Genomic DNA, 17,165 nt, shown 5'->3' on the forward strand with positions numbered 1-17,165 from the left:
AGAGAGAGAGAGAGAGAGAGAGAACTAGGGAAGATGTCATTGGACATAAATATTCTTTTGCTCTTTGATGAAGAAAATTACCCAAATGTGCTGAGAAGATCACATTTTAAAACCACAGGGCAGCATCCAATGCACTTGTTCCATTAGTGCCAGGATTTACATTTGTGGAAATGAAACCTTCCCTCCCTCTTCTCTTCCCACAAGCACCCCATGCACGCCCCCAAATCTGCTCTGGAGGGTTGTATGAAAACCCAGAACATATTTAGGAGGGAGAATAGGAGAGGGAGGGGAAGTTCTGTCAGGCAGCCCAACATGAGCTGACAGAATGAGTGCATTATTTAACAGCAAAAATCTGTGTGAGGCTTTTTCTATTTTGCTGAGAGGGAGGAGGAGAAATTACTCCCACCAATAATCTGAGTGCAGGTTTCCCACTGCAACACAGAAAGCAGAGGCTGGATATCCAGCTCTCAGAGATGTACATGCACAGGCTTGGACTAGGTGGACTCTGAGGTGATTCCCAACTCAATGATAAAGGTAACCTCAATTTTCCCATTCCACTTAAATCAGCAACCAAGTTTGACACAGAAATGCTAATCAATCTTTATTCATTTATTGGAGCTGGCACCAGCCAGGAAGCTACAATGCTGTTGATTCCAATTGACAGCTTTCCCCACACTTAACTGCACTGTCAGTATCCACGGCGGAAAAATAATCAAGAAGCCATTTAAATGGAAAAATACAGTATCAACGTTATTCAGAACACATGCCAGATTTCTATTGATTCTGCAGCGGCTCTGTTTTTTCTTTTCCTCTAGGTATACACAGAACATAGCTTGAGTAAGAATGCACTATTGCTGTAAACCAGTGTAAATTCACATTAGGAACCAGTTATGCAGGAAACTTTATATTCTACCCTGAAGTTCTTATAGGCTAAATAAATAATCAAAAGGTGCAATGCAAGGTGCAATGCAAAGTTCTTATAGGCTAAATAATCAAAGGTGCAATGTGTAGTCATTGTACACTGAGTTCACCCATTGAGATCTTCAGATTGTACATGGCTATCTACTTTGTCACAGTTGTTCAGCTGATTCATGGAAATGGCAGCGAAATTGAGACACTGCTCTGAAGCAAGGAGTCAGTTGTTCTAGCAGAGTAGTCCTCTGACCTGATCTAGGGCCATGTTCGCACTTGATGCGTACTTGAGAGTTCCTACACGAGTGGTTTCCCCATTCACTTATGTTGAAAGTGACCGGCTCTGAGTGTGAATCTCTTTGTTTGCACACAGTTGCCCCGTCCATTGAAATGAAAGGGCAAGTTCCTGCAGAAGGAGGAGCATCGCCTTGAGTGCTAAAATTCTGCAAGAGTTTGAAGGACCAGGACCTCTGCAGCTTTGTCTGTCTCTTTCATAACATAGCCCACAAATAACACAGTATGAACCATATGACAGCATGCATCTGAGTGACTTTTCCCTTTCCAGCAGGGAAGAGCTGCACAGAAGTCTGCAGTCTCCACATATTGTGCATGTTGGATTGTGGTGCTGTGGTATAAGGGCTCCTCCAGATAACCTGTTTATTGAGCATTCATCATGCATAAGCTTTGCATGAGCATTTTTCTTATGCAAAGCTTATGCAAAGGCTAAGCTATGTCTAGTCTTTACTGGGCATTTGTTGTGATTGGTTTGGGTAGCGTTTACCCATCTTCCCATTACCTTGCCACACTTTTTGTGTGTGCAGAAGAGGGTAACCAATTGGGTATGTTTAGCTTGGAGAAAGGGAAGGGAAGGGAAGGGAAGGGAAGGGAAGGGAAGGGAAGGGAAGGGAAGGGAGGGAGGGAGGGAGGGAGGGAGGGAGGAAGGAAGGAAGGAAGGAAGGAAGGAAGGAAGGAAGGAAGGAAGGAAGGAAGGAAGGAAGGAAGGAAGGAAGGAAGGAAGGAAGGCTGATCACTGAAGAATTGATGCTTTTGAATTATGGTGCTGGAGGAGACTCTTGAGAGTCCCATGGACTGCAAGAAGATCAAACCTATCCATTCTGAAGGAAATGCTTCCTGAGTGCTGGAAGGACAGATTTTGAAGCTTAGGCTCCAATACTTGGCCACCTCATGAGAAGAGAAGTCTCTCTGGAAAAGACCCTGATGCTGGGAAAGATTGAGGGCACAAGGAGAAGGGGACGACAGAGGACTAGATGGTTGGACAGTGTTATCGAAGCTGCCAACATGAGTCTGACCAAACTGTGGGAGGCAGTGGAAGACAGGAGTGCCTGCCGTGCTCTGGTCCATGGGGTTGCGAAGAGTCGGACATGACTAAATGACAGAAGAAGAAGAAGCAGCTCTGGAAGTTGGGACCTGAACCAATGGATTAAATTACAAGAAGATTCCAATTAAACATTAAGAAGAACTTTCTGATAGTAAGAGCTATTTGATAGTGGAGCAGGCTCCCTCAGAAGACGGTGGATTATTCATTCATTTATTTTATTGAATGTATAGCCTGCCCTTCCTCTCAAATGACACAGGTCAGTGGGCATAGGCCTGTAGCCTTGAAAATCCTATTTAAATAATAATGCTAGCTAGTTATTTAGCTTTGTGTGCAGTGGAGACAAAGACATGAGGTGGAAAACAAATATTAGAGCTTAACAGACTCAAAAGATAAAAGAAATAGGACTGGGAACAGGACTGGGATCAGGACCCAGAAACAGGACTGAGGGGGGCTCAGAATAGACTGGATCCCCTGGTGGATCCCCTCCTGCCTTGTATTGGTAAAGGTAAAGGGACTCCTGACCATTAGGTCCAGTCGTGGACGACTCTGGGGTTGTGGCGCTCATCTCACTTTACTGGCCGAGGGAGCTGGCGTACAGCTTCCGGGTTATGTGGCCAGCATGATTAAGCCGCTTCTGGCGAACCAGAGCAGTGCACGGAAACACCGTTTGTATTGGTAGTAGGCAGCATTCTGAATTGGTGCTGGTGGCCATTTTAATTTCCCAAAATGGCTGCATCATGCCAGTGCCCTGCAGGAAGTTAAAATAGAGTCTTCCCCTCCTGGTACAAGGGGTCAGGGTAGGCACCACCAGCACAGAAATGGATCCTGGCAGCTACCCAAAGGCACTATGTGCTGAAACCAGGCCTGCCGAGAGCTTTTTCTAAAACAGGTTTGATGAACATATTTTGAATTGGCCAAAACAGTGGAGAGAAGAAATCAATCTCCCTGGTTACATAAAAGAGCTCCATCCGTTGTGAGTCATTACCCATAAAAGCTGATGGAAGAACTGGAGTTTTTTTTTTGGGGGGGAAGCAATCAGAGGTAAATGTACCCTCTCAGTATGGCTTATTACAGCCCAATAATGTCAACACTAAATGGAAAGACAAGCAGATATTTACTAACGCTTTTAAGTGCAGGTGGGTTACCGGTAGGTGATGATCGTACTATTTAGTAATATTATCAAGCTTTCTCCTTGTGTTCTTTTTTATTCCTAAGATAAAAGTCTATATACTGGTGCAAGGAAATAACAGATGCATTCAGTGGGATATGCTACAACCTTTCACATGACTTAGTAGTCAAAGAATGGTATTTGTAATAAATCAAAACTTTTGTTTGTACTCTTGGGGTGCATAAATGCTGAAATAACTCGAGTGATGCTCGAATGTAAATAGACTTTACAATTCCTTGTTCATTATATCTGTACAGTCTAGTTTAAATCTTTTTGAACCCCCCAAATTCAGTACTTTTTAGACAGATGCTATTATTTTTCAAGTAGCTTCCACTGATTTATATATGATTGTGCAGTTCCTTTGATTGCACTCAAATGCACTTCACTGTAATATTCATCTTACAAAAGTCCACAAAAGGGGAAGTCTTGAATGGTTAGGATAGTTAAGAGGCACTTTTTTGACCCAACAGTGGATTTATGCCAGGTAAAAATGACAGATTGGCAGCCATTGTTAGTCGCAGAGTAGACCCACTGAAATCAGTGGACTGAAGTCCATTGTGGTTTTAATGGGTCTACTCTATGAGTATGACCTAGTTGGATATCACCCACAATGTGCATAAATGCAAATGGGAAAACAATTGCCCAGACTTATTCCTTTACCCCCAGCAAAAAGCACTGTGGGGACATTTCCGTTTGCTCAAGACGGGTGGCAAATAGCAGCTGATGGGGAGGGGCGCAGTGGGTGAAAAGGGTTAAAGTTACACCACATTCCCAATCCAAGTTCTGGCTGAAATAAAAATTGCACAACTGCAAACACTGTGACTAACATAACATCTAGTTTGGCCTGAATTGTGCAATGGAATGATCCAACGAATACAGCTACCGTGCAACTTCCATTCTTTCAAGAAGCTTACATAGCAGCCCTGTACTCTCTTACTGAAAAGATGGAAATTGGACAGCAAGAAAGAAAAACAGATTGCAATGAATTTAGTGTATGTAACAACTATAAGAGGGTGCCATAAATTTGCAAAACATGGCAGGCTGCCACCCCCTACAAATTCTTGGAACAAGATAAAGTCATTCATATACTTAACAGATGTCAACTATACTAAAACATTGCAAAAATGCTACTCATAGCAAATCCGGGTTTGGCTCCCTGCTCTCAGCGTAATTGACTTGGCAAATGAAAAGAGGTAATCTGGAGTAATAAAATGTACAACAGCAAGACCACACACAACGATGGACCTCATTGACGGCTGCAAATATTTATACAACACTTAAAAAAAAATTGGCTTGATTAAGATGTAAGAATATACTTGCTATCTTTAGAACTCTGAAGTCAGTTTGTGTTCAACGTGGATTGAAATAACAGTTGTGACCTGCCAAGCTAAATTTCAACTCAACAAACCCCCTTGCTTTCGCCAGTCCAAGGCAGGCAAAGAGTGTCCAAATTGTTTTAAAGTACATGACTGCAGGCCAGGCAGTCAGCTTTATAAATATGTAGTGCACACACAGTTCTACTGCTGGTCATTCTGTTCCCAACAGGCTGTGCTTTCAAGTGTCGCTATCACAATACATACATACATAATCAAAATTGCCATACTGGGCAATGTGGGCATGGTCACAGCTGCTATCAAGGTTCAGCACAGCCTGGGCCCCTGCCGAACAACCATAACCCAGAAGAGGGTTCACCAAAAAGAGATGTTTCAACCTGCTCCCCCTTTTGGCCATTGGAACCTGCTAATTTACCCACCTTTTCCCTCAGCCCAGAGGGAGCAAGCAAGCAAAAACTTGCTGTGCTGATAAAGGGGAGGAGCAGCTGCCACTGCCTGCATCCTCATTGGCTCTCTGCCTGACAAGCAAGCCAATGGCACCAAGGAAGAGGACGAGGAGGGGGGGCAGTAGCAGTTGGTGGCAATATTGGTGGAAGAGATAGGCTCACTGAGAAGTGTCCCCTCCCACCCAAGGGTCCTCCCAAACCTGGAGCTGGCACTAAAGCATGGGAGATATTCCATATGAAATATGATCCTTACATGCTCAGAGCTCTCATTTATCATGTCTTAGAAGAAGCTCATGAGACTCTCAAACACAGGCTATTTAGTCAAAGCTTTCTACCTTTCTTGGTCGGGGTGCATGTCTTAAAACAGGATGACACCAGAAACCACCCACCTACACAATTGTGGAAGCAAACCTGTGGCTTCTTAAAGATGAGCATGTCTGGCATTGGCTTATGTTCCACTCTGCAAGAAACTCACCTCAAGGTGTGCTCAGATAAATACTCAGGCAGTTGGATATTCCTCCTCACTCCTATAAGCCAACGTGTGTGTCTTTACTGACCTCTCAAACACTTTCTGGAGGTGGCCCCATAGGCAGAGTGTTAACATCACTTCAGGAGCATGATGGGGGCCAATTCACAGAGGCCTTGCGCTTGTAGCCGGGAAATCTCCAGGGGCCCAGAGACATTATGGAGAGGGTTTCATCAGGTGACCAGGCCCAGGAACTTACACTGTGATCTTAAATTTTCTGCCGCCATGGACATACAATATTGACTATTCTGCACACACACCCCTGAAATGGTTTGATTTGTCATATGCTATAGGTTTACCTTATGCAGCTATAAACAAGGTAGCACATATTGACGGACAAATAGTTAACTTTACAGCTCAGCTACTGAAAGATGCTTGCGCAACTTTAGAATTTGTTTGCTTGTTCAAGGCAGTGCAGATGAAGTGACCGGCTTCCATAACTTTGTAAAGATTCACACCCTAAAAAAGAGACAGACAAACAAAAAGAGATTTTATGCCTAGTAATTCATTCTAATCATTTGTGTGTGTGTGTGTGTACACATGCATATTGGGGTGGTGGTGTTAGCACACTCTATCCTAAGACTAAGATGGGTGAGCTGTTCAGAGAATCCAAAACGCAACCTACTTAATTCAAATTCAAGATGGTATCCCATGCACACTTACACTCGGAGATGAATATCACTGAAATTGATGAGCTCATTTCTAAGTAACTATGCTTAAGTGTGCGGTAAATACTCTAAAAATCTGGGAAACTTTGAAATCATGAAGGGGTTGTCTTCTCATAGTGTCACAATTTTCTGAGATATGCTGTGTAGCAACTCATGATAAAGCATCCTCCTCTCAGGGACTGGGCAGAAGAAGAATGGTGGAGACCACTTCCTTAACCTGACCCTTCCAGAGAAGAAGAAGACAGTTCAGAATTACAACAGGGTTTGAGGGAGGTCACAGATCAGAGACAGATGAGGGGGAAAGCTGGGAAGTAATGGGAGAGGAGGAAGAAGAAGCACCAGAGGGGGGACAGCTGATGGACACAGTGTCTTTAGAAAGCATTCCAAACTCCCCCTCTCCCAGAACCTGGCAGGCATTGAAAGTAGGAGAGCAGAAAGCCCAGAGGCAGAGGGCACTTTCCAGCACCTGTAGTGATGACACATGAAGGGAGAGAGGGAGGAGGTGGAGACTCACTCAGGACAACGCCATTACTCCAAGAGGCTGCATTTTTAAGCCTCTCTCTGCGAATATTGAATAAATAGCATTGGTAAGAACTTTCATTTTCTTATCCGTTCCTGGCTACCTGCCGTGGGGGGTTGGATCCTCTGACGCCTGACACCTCCGTAGGATCACCCTGACTTTGAAATGCCCTCTCTTCTCAGGCGCAAGCAAGCATCAAAACACTGATGGGAGCTGTGATGACAGTAAAAACACAGCTGCCCACCCAAGCATTTGACTCAAGTAGTGCCTCTTGCTTGGATGGTGTAGTTATGTTGCTAGAATACTGTCTGTTTTCTACATTAAAGCTGTGTTTAAATGAAATACTGTTTTATGGTATTTTAATGTCTCTTGCTCTGGGGTCGTGTGAACAATGAGGAGAGGTTTATAAATCATTCAAATAAATAACATGTGCTTCAATTTGAAGTGTAACAATACCAAATACTATTTCTGAACCCTGTTGATTTTGGTACACAAATTTGACAGGGTTGGGAAAGCACTTAAGCCACCTCAAATCATATTTTTGCCTCCTGACAAATCTCCCCAGATGTTATAGATCTGTGAGACCAAGCTGACCTTTGGAGCACTGCACACTCTGCCTGCAGATGTTCTCAACTTTTCAGTTTTCCTTCAGCTAACTGACACCTCGACGAATCATTTTCAATGCCATTTTAAAACAGGCATTAGCCGTCACCCCAATGAGCAGAGCCCGTTGGAAAACGCTGGCAGGAATTCAAAAAGCATTTCGTTCATTGTGTCCCTCTCAAACTGACTTCAGTCAACAAAGCAAGAACAGGAACATAGTGGTGAGAGGAAGCGAGGAGATAGAACAGATCAAAGGTAAACATGAGGCAACAATCAGGATTTGTAAGTGGTACCTGCTGTCAAGAGAGAAATGCTATGGGACATGAAAATGATAAATTCTCAGAACTCTCAGAACTAGTACTAGGACGGTAGTTGTTTGGGGAACTGGTGCTTTGTTTTTTTGTTGTTTTTTTATGGGGGTTCTTTTATTTTGAAGGGACAAGCATGGGTGTATATCCCCACCCTGAAAATACTGGCTGGACATGTATTACAAAGTCATATCTTTATTTACATATTGTTCTTTGGGAGCTTGTTGAAGACTTCCCTCTTTCAGCAAGCCTTCTAAGTGGAGATTGCTACCCCCTATGGTATCTGTAGTGGAGGATTTCAAACTTATTTCATTCATTCATTCATTTTGTTGTGGTTTGTTTAATTTGTGATTGTTTTCCGCATTTGCTTTGAATTTGTTTTAATATGTGCAATTGTTTTAACTGTTTTTAGATATGCGGTGCTTTTATATACGTATTGCTAACCGCTTTGAGATGCCTTGTGGGAAGAGATTTGTTGATAATAACAATAATACACAAGGCGGGGGGGAAAGATGAAATAAACCAAAGAATGAGAGCTGATTTCACAAGCCTTTTCCATGGGGCTGTCAATGTTCGGGAGGAATGAGTGGCCATGCTCACATGTCCGAATCATTTAAATGTTTTCCCATCCATTGCACGGGCAACTCAGGGATAAGCAAGTTCTAATGCAGCCAGGAGGGTGCCCAAAGAGAACCTTAATGAATCCACATCTTGGTCAGCTGAGAAGTTTATTTTCTCATAACAAATGTTTGCAAAGTCACCCTTTCGACAGGATCAAAAGCAAGCTAAATGGTTTAACATTTCCCCAAAATGCATCAGCATTATTCATACTGACATGCCCAGTTGCTTGCGTGTGTGTATGTATTGAAATCAACATAGCTAAGAAGACTTCCAATACATAGTCTTAAGAAATCTGCAAAAGTTTAAGAGGTACATGAAAAACAGCTTACCGTATTGATTCCTAAGCCATTCAGCATATACAGCACATCTTCTGTGGCTACATTGCCTGTTGCACCTTTCGCATAGGGGCAACCTCCTAAGCCGGCAGCAGCAGAATCCACAACATGAACTCCCATCTGGAAAGCAATCAAAAGCAATAATTCTCAATTCAATATGATCACTGGAGTGTGATGAACCCAAGAAAACCATCCAAACAAACAAAAAGGCCAACACATGTAGAGAGCATTTTCCGCACTCTGTAAATGCAGGCAATTTTTTTGAATTGATTCAGATGCATTTTCTCTTCATTTTCTATTCTACATTTAAACTTGTGTTTTTATGTGGCTTATTTTAGACAATAATTTGAGTTATCTGGCAAGGTTACCACATCCCTGCTTTGTTATACTGTACAGTCGTACCTTGGATGGAATCCATTCCAGAAGTCCGTTCGACTTCCAAAACGTTCAGAAACCAAAGCACAGCTTCTGATTGGCTACAGGAAGCTCCTGCAGCCAATCGGAAGCTGCAGAAGCCCCGTTGGACATTCAGGTTCCAAAGAATGTTTGCAAACCGGAAAACCCACTTCTGGGTTTGCGGCTTTCGGGAGCCAAAACATCCGAGTACCAAGGCATTTGGGATCCAAGGTACGACTGTATATTATTGATATTCCGTCCAAGTGTCTGACTTATAGTGGTGACCTGAGAAACCAAGTGTTATGTTGTTCCTATTTTGTAAATGAAATTTATAACTTTCTTTTATCCTATTTTATTCTGCTGTATAATGTATATTATTCTGTGTTGGTATCTAAATATGGGCCTATGGCCATAATAAAGTATTTGATTTGATTTACAACTGTATATTTGAACCTACCATTTTTTTTAAAAAAAACAACAACATAATTTTTGAAACATATTTGTACATTCTTATACTACTGCAACCTGCTGTGTGACCATAGGATGAAAGAGATGGGTAAGGAATCCAAACAATGATGATGATGATGATGATGATGATGATGATGATGATGATGATATCAATAAGCTCTGGAGAACCAGTAGCTTAGGCTGATGTGTTCAAAAGCAGGGAAGGAACCATCCACTAGGTGGAAAGCAATCACTGGAACCTCAATGTTCATATATATGCTCTGAATTGCAGCTGTGGGACAGAACAGAGGTTTCATGCTTTTGATCATGGATGAAAATAATTTTCCAAGTGTTTCTCAAACAGATCATCCAGTCATCTGCATCTATCTTCTCTTGCATTTGGCATGTTTCCCCCACTGCAATCAAGCAAAATGGATTTTTGGCACTCAGTTTTGGCTTAATCATTGTGTGGGTTCCTTCAAATATCTGCAGACAGTGTAATTTGAAGTTTCATTTGAAGCTAACAATTAAACGCACACATCCCACTAGTCTGAATAACTTGGACCCAGCAAGCCAAATGCAGCCTGGGCTGTATTGTGGCCTGCCTGGTGTTTAATTACTTCCACATTTTGGCATGCAAAGACACCCAAATCGAAATGCTTATGGAGTTCATATTGGACTTCCCCATTTATGGGCTGTGGTTTTTGGACACGGTACTTTAAATTAAATCTAAATTATTATTCTTTATTAACTGCCCTTCACCCTAAGGTCCCAGGGCAGGTCACAACATTAAAACACAATGTTAAAACCTGATTAAAACAACTTACAATCACAAAAATAAGGTGGATATGCATGCAGTGAATAACTTACTTTGCTATGACGTTTTGTTAAAAAAGAAAAACAAGATGAAAACTGTTCCTTCACTGACCACTTGGAGTCACTGTTGCCTCAAGATGTGCCATTTTCTGTTTGTGCTACTGGTAACTGGACAACTTTTTCTGTTTAAGCTGCTGGCTAAGTGGACAATAAGATTTCCCCTTTATTCAGCATTGGGTCTTTTGAAGATAGGATGTTCAAACTAGCAGGGGGGGGGGGGAATGTGCCACTTCTAAGGGCGTAAAAATGGCAGCTTAAAGGTATGCCCTGTCCAAGAGCAGGCTTGCCATATGTCCTAAATTTCCCAGACATATATCAGGAATACTGCGGTCTGTCAAATGTCCAGGAAAACCCAGATGAATGGCAGGCCATGTCAGCAGTGCCATTTTTTGCTAATTCCCCTTAAAAATTGTTCAAAAAATGGCATTTATTTATTTATTGCCCCCAGATTTTCACTGTTTGAAACATGGCGACCCTATCTAAGAGCCAGTGCTTTCTACAATACAGAACATTATAGTTATGTGAGTTTCACAAGCCTCAAAATTGCACATTTTGTTGCATCTCTCTGTGTGTTTAGATATAGGTATATAGATATAGATGTAAAATGTGCGGTGTTCTACATTTCTCGGCTCCAGACAAATGCTATAATTTTCAGCAGGACTGCACCAAGATCAAGAGGGCCGGTGGCAAGATGTCACATTCAGAGATCGTCTCCTGTCAATAGTCCCCATCAGTGATGCAGGCCCTGGGCCCATTTTTAATATTTAACAACACATCTTCCCTTCTCTCCAGTTGTTCCCATGTTGAATGACTTCTGGCCGCTGTCTTGAATTTTCCCACAGTGACCCAGAAGTCAAGCTCTGATACTCTAATGGAGAGAGATGGGCATCACCCTGTTTTTGTGAATAAGATGGCTATCACACACAGAAAACATGGCTGCCATGGCTTTTGTGGCATTGGCCATCTTCCTCTCCCCCCCTATCCGCCCGCCCACAACAAATCATTTTGTTCTTCAAATCAACACACTGAGAAGGGTTTCACTTTGACTCAATCTTGAAACATTTGATGCAGTACTGATAGAAAATGCAATGTGTGAAGTGCTTCCAAAACCTGCTCTGCCCCACCAAAAGGAATGTGTTACCAGCCAGTAAATTAAGTATTAAATGAAAAGGGTGCAACTGTTGAGATTGGGATCTAGTCTGCATACACACCAGATGTTGAAAACACATGTAAAGCACATTATTCCCCTCACCAAGGAATCCTGGGTAATTTGTTAAGGGTGCTGGGAATTGTAGGTCAGGAATCTTTGGGGGGAAATCATGTGCTTTAAATGTATGGGGCGTACGCAGCCCTGAGTAACTGGGATGGCTTAGAACTGCACCCCATTTTAAAATGGCAATAACTGGCTCCATTCATGAAGTTGTTATAAGCAAAAGTTTTTACAAATTCCTACAAAACAAAGGGTAAAACCTTTCCAAAGTTTATGCCTGCTTAGGTCCCATTCAGTTCAGACTGAGTGTTAAGCAATCCCCATTCAAACTAATAGGACAGCTTTAAAAGTCCAGACTTCTCACAGCAAAGTCCCCAAAACAGAGTAAAACCTGGCACCAGGATCTTAGCCCCACAACACTCTGTTGTTTTAGCCCAGGGGTCAGCAAACTTTCTCAGCAGTCCACTGTCCCTCAGACCTTGTGGGGGGGGGGGGCGGACTATATTTTGGAAAGAAAAAAAATGAACAAATTCCTATGCCCCCACAAATAACCTAGAGATGCATTTTAAATAAAACCACACATTCTACTCAAGTAAAAACACCAGGCAGGCCCCACAAATAACCCAGAGATGCATTTTAAATAAAAGGGCACATTCTACTCATGTAAAAACACGCTGATTCCCGGACCGTCCGCGGGCTGGATTTAGAAGGTGATTGGGCCGGATCTGGCCCCCGGACCATAGTTTGCCTACCCATGTTTTAGCCTAAAAGCTAAAAGAAATGTTACATTTCCTCCCCCTCTCCCCATATTAATTGGCCTGCTTTTTATAGGGGCTTCTTTCCAGTGTCTCAAGGCAACAGCTGTAAAAACCCTTATTTTTTTCCCTTTTAGGAGTGTCTAGATGTGCAACCTTGTCCTGAAGATCCAGTCTTGGTTGCAGGTGTTTTGAAAAGCCACCTTCAACATTCACAATGTTATCGTACTAAAAGTTCTTCTGGATTATTTTTCCAGCAATGAAAAATTGCACCAAAGACTCCAATATATATTCTGGTAAACCTTCACTGTGAAACAGACAGATGTTAAAGCAATACAACTCATGGCTTAGACCCTGTGTTTGTGCGGCCAGGCAGAGTCCCGCAAGAACCCCCAGGCAGCCCCCGAGCGGAAATAATGACACAATATGTTCTATGGGATTAAAATTGGCCAAAACTTTATTAAAATTCAGATGTAGGGAGACCTTGGCTCAGGCATTGGGCGTATATCCTTCCCAGCCCCCAGCCAGGGTGGGGTGATCTTCAGGGTTATCCAGCATGTGGGGGGGTTGGGCTAACTCTGGAGAACATATGTTCGAGCAGATAGCCCGCCCCCCTCGATCGCCGCCACTGGAGGGGGAGGGCAATGACAGCCTCTGGGCGTATGGTCAATGCCTCCCCCCTAGCCCCATTTACAGGAACCCTGTTATTGCCGCCGCGATGGGGGCAGGGGGTCACCACAACCACGCCCACCTATTTATGTAGATGACTAAAGGATTCTGCCCAAGGCCTGCATCCGCCTAAGTTGTGACGAATTGCTACGGGAAAGGCGAAACCTGCCAATGCAGGGAAATTCCTTTCCGGCCCTTCAACAGCAGCCTTGTCGTAGCAGCGCATGCGTGGGTGGGTGCACGCCTGTGGAAGAAATAACCTGTAAAGCAAGCATTAATGTTTTGGGGGAGTGGAGGGTGGGAAAGCTCTGGAGCCATCGGCTGCTTCCCAAGAATGACTGCTTCTGCTGTGAGCACTGTAAGGTTACCTCCTCCTACCTGGCCAATCCCCCTGGCAACGCCTCCCCAAGCTGGATTGGACAGGTAACTGTGTGGGCGGAGACCACCAGTATCCAGCCTGGGAAGGCAGCGTCGGCCTCCAAACTTCTAGGGCTGCTCCGGGGACCCCAGGGGGCTGCGCGCAACCACGCAAAATGCACCTCCCCTTTTATGTGGGGACGGTCATTCCAGCTAATTCATAAATGCATCATTTCTGGTTTTCTACATTGTTTTTAGGTGGAGATTATTTGGAAGTGCATTGCAGGGGGGGGACTCACCACTCTTTCTTTATGTGATAAACAATAAAATAAAATGTTATACAAAGAATAAACACTAAGGCAGTGTGAAGAGTACATCAGCATGTCAGTGCAGATTTGATTTTTTTTTTTTTATGTCTCTCTGGTTCAGGTTTTCGGTTCATCAGAACTTACCCAAGATCAATGTCACCTGAGGCTAAAGGACCAAAATGAACCTTGTATCATATACAGTGGAACCTCTACTCACGTATGGAATCAGTTCCGGAGGTCCGTTTGTGAGTCAATCCAGGTCGCTGGTAGAAGCGCTGTTCTGCGTGTGCGCATTTGGCAGCAGCACCGTTCTGCGCATGTGCAGACAGCGGCAGCCGCTTCTGCACATGTGCAGACGGCAGAAGCCGCTTCTGCGTTGCGCAAACTGCGGGAAACCCGGTATTTACTTCTGGGTTTGCCGCGGTCGTGAGTCGAATTGTTCGTGAGTAGGGGTGGTGGTAAGTCGAAGTTCTACTGTACAAGCTATGAATATGAAACAGTGACTTCCACATCTTAACCACATTTTAGTCTTACAATCCAAAGCAGCCTTTCTTTAGCTTGGGTCCCCAGATGTTGCTGGACTACAACTCCCATCATCCCTGAACACTAGTCCTGCTAGCTAGGGAAGATGGGAGTTGTAGTTCAACCACGCCTGGAAACCCAAGGTTGGAAAAGGTTGATCTTGAGGGCCCAAAAGGGAGGGAGTCGTAGCCTCAATCCATCAAACAGTATCAGTGCAGAAGGCCTAAAACATTGCAAACAACCTTCTCTAATCTTTTCTTTCATTCTTTCTTTTTACAAGGATAAAAATAAAGTTGTCCAACTATCTGGCCAGACTAAATGCAACTCCTGGCATTTATTGCAGCCGGAGAGCTACACAGGTGCACTCTTGTTTTCAGCTCATTTGAGGAAACAGAGACAGCCGTCTCCTTTCCAGTGCCATTAACTTATTTACAGCTGGACCTGGAGACATTCTATTCATCATCACAAAGTATAAAGCCAAATGTCCATCCCTCCTCCCTCCTTATTTCTCCCCTCCTTTTTTTTTCAGGAGCACCACAGATTAACAGGTTAGAATGTTTTCCACATGTCCATTTTTACTGTCAGGAGAATATTAAAGACGTTTTCCAGCTTCCGCAGCTCAGCCAGATGTCCGCAGATCCCACGGTGAGAGCAAAATTGGCAAAGTAGCCTTCTCATGACCCCAGCATTGTTTTATCAAGGATCGGTTTTAAAGTATAAAGGGCCGTTTCTTGCTGAGATCCGTAATGTTTTGCAGCCCTTTCCCCTGCAATTACACAAAAGTGCTGACTTTGTTGAACTACTGATACGTGGTAGTATTTCTCATGACTCCTCTCACACTGTGCTGTAATTGATGTTTGCCTTGGCACCCGAAAGGTAGCAGGTCTTATTTCCACTGTACATTTCCGGACACTGGTTTCAGTAACATCAGCGTGGGATATTGTACTGGGCATATGTTTTGTTGTGCAAACATTTGCTGGTGATTTACCCTGTCAATCTTCACAGACTAGCCTCTAATTACCAGGGGCCTCAGATGGACAATTCCTAACATATTTTCTATAGCTGCCCCTCACCGATGTTTGCCCTTCACCGATGTTGTCAGGCAGCAGAGGAACCAACCCCCACGGCAGGTTGCCAGGAATGGATAAGACAGGGAAAGGTCATTACCACCTGCTTTTTATTCAATATTTACAGAGTGAGACTTGGGAATGCAGCCTCTTGGAATAATGGCATTGTCCCAAGTGACCCTCCACCCCCTTTTTCTCCCACTTCCCCATGGTGGTGCTGATGGCCCTTTGCTTCTGAGCCCTTTGTTCTACTACTTTCAATGCTTGCCGGGTTCTGGGAGAGGAGGGGGTCTGGAATGCTTTCTAAAGACACTGTGTCCATCAGCTGTTGCCCTCCTGCTGCTTCCTCCTCCTCCTCCTCCTCCTCCTCCTCCTCCTCCTCCTCCTCCTCCTCCTCTCCCATTATTTCCTAGCTTTTCCCCTCATCTGCCTCTGAGCTGTGATCTCCCTCAAACCCCTGTTGTAATTCTGAACTGTCTTCTTCTCCTCTGGAAGGGTCAGGCTGGAGAGGCAGTCTCCACCATTCCTCCTCTGCCCAGTCCCTGACAGATGTACTGTGTTCAGAAAGTCGTAACACCAAAATTTATTTATAATGAGATTATTTACTTAGATTAATCTTCAGCCATGTTTTATTTTGAGAGGGTGGAACCCAACTGTTTCATAATGCTCTATGTTGCATTAAACAATTGACCCACGATAGCCAGGTGGGACTTTGTTTTCCTTCTTATTTTAACAGGGGAGGGGAGAAACTGTGGTCCTCTTGAAGTAGTTGGATTACAACTCCCACCATCTCTGAACACTGACCAGGCTGGCTGGGGCTGATGGAAGCAGTGGCAGACCTTGGGGTCTCAAAACTCAGCGATGCCAAAATTTGGGGTGCCCCCCCCGCCTGTCACTTTCCAGTCTACTTCATAGTTGTGATGTCCCCGAAGCTCTGAGCCCAGTGCGACCTCACCAGTCACACTCCCCTAAGTCTGCTTCTGATGGAAGTTGGAGGACTGTGGGTTGATCATCTGTAGTTAAAAATGAAATATTAAATTATCTTATACAAATGGAGAGAGAGAGAATCTCATTATTCCACCAGGAAACAAATCTGCAGCCAACCCACGCACAAAGCCCTCTTTTTCAAGCTATCTTATCTGCCTGCTGAGCAGCACCTAGACGTCTGGGAAAGCTTCATTGTCACTTGTACCACCTTCCATCAGTAAAGTTCACATGAAAATGCATTTGTGTATTTATGTGGCCTGTGCAGAGCCCTGAAGTCCAGAAAGAGAGGTCTAGAGGGTCAAATTCAGTCACCAGGCCTGAGGCTGCCCACCCCTGCTCTAATACTGAACAAGAAGATGCAGAGCCCAGGACACAGGTAAATGCCAGGTAAGAACAGGGAGCCAACAAGCTTTCACTCAGCTATAAAAGTACTGGGGCTTCAATTCTTTGCATAGGATGAGTTTGCTGGAGCAATTTGGCAGAAGAAATGTCCCAAAATTGTTGAGCTTTTTAAAGATAAACCCCAAAGCTGTGGAGCTTCTTCTTTTTACAAAAATGCCAAAAAAACCCATTATGTTTCAATGGACTTGCCTGATTTTTGCCAGGACAAAGCACCACATTTTGGAAATTCCCTCTGGACATAATTTCTGCCTTTGAAATCTGGACATTTGGCAGCCCTAATATAATTTGTTGTACAAGCATACGAATGCCAACTGATTACTACAACTAATACAGCACCCACACTGTAAAGATTTTTTTCTAAGCGCTCCCTTTTTAAAAATTAAAATAAA

The 17,165-nt window shown here is 43.7% G+C and overlaps 1 protein-coding gene across 1 annotated transcript in view; it reads right to left on the reverse strand.

Annotated features, from left to right (window-relative positions):
* Positions 1 to 2,792: 2,792 nt before the first annotated feature.
* HMGCLL1 (3-hydroxy-3-methylglutaryl-CoA lyase like 1) overlaps positions 2,793 to 17,165 on the reverse strand; it is a 54,850-nt gene continuing 40,477 nt past the window's right edge. Inside the window, exons 9-10 of the mRNA XM_060272491.1 lie at positions 8,775 to 8,900; positions 2,793 to 6,184 (exon numbers count right to left, since the gene is read on the reverse strand). Coding sequence (XP_060128474.1) covers positions 6,083 to 6,184; positions 8,775 to 8,900 — 228 coding nt within the window. The 3' untranslated portion in view covers positions 2,793 to 6,082. The remainder of the gene's footprint in view (positions 6,185 to 8,774; positions 8,901 to 17,165) is intronic.

This window comes from Zootoca vivipara, chromosome 3, assembly GCF_963506605.1.
Source record: "Zootoca vivipara chromosome 3, rZooViv1.1, whole genome shotgun sequence".
Classification (NCBI taxonomy): domain Eukaryota; kingdom Metazoa; phylum Chordata; class Lepidosauria; order Squamata; family Lacertidae; genus Zootoca; species Zootoca vivipara.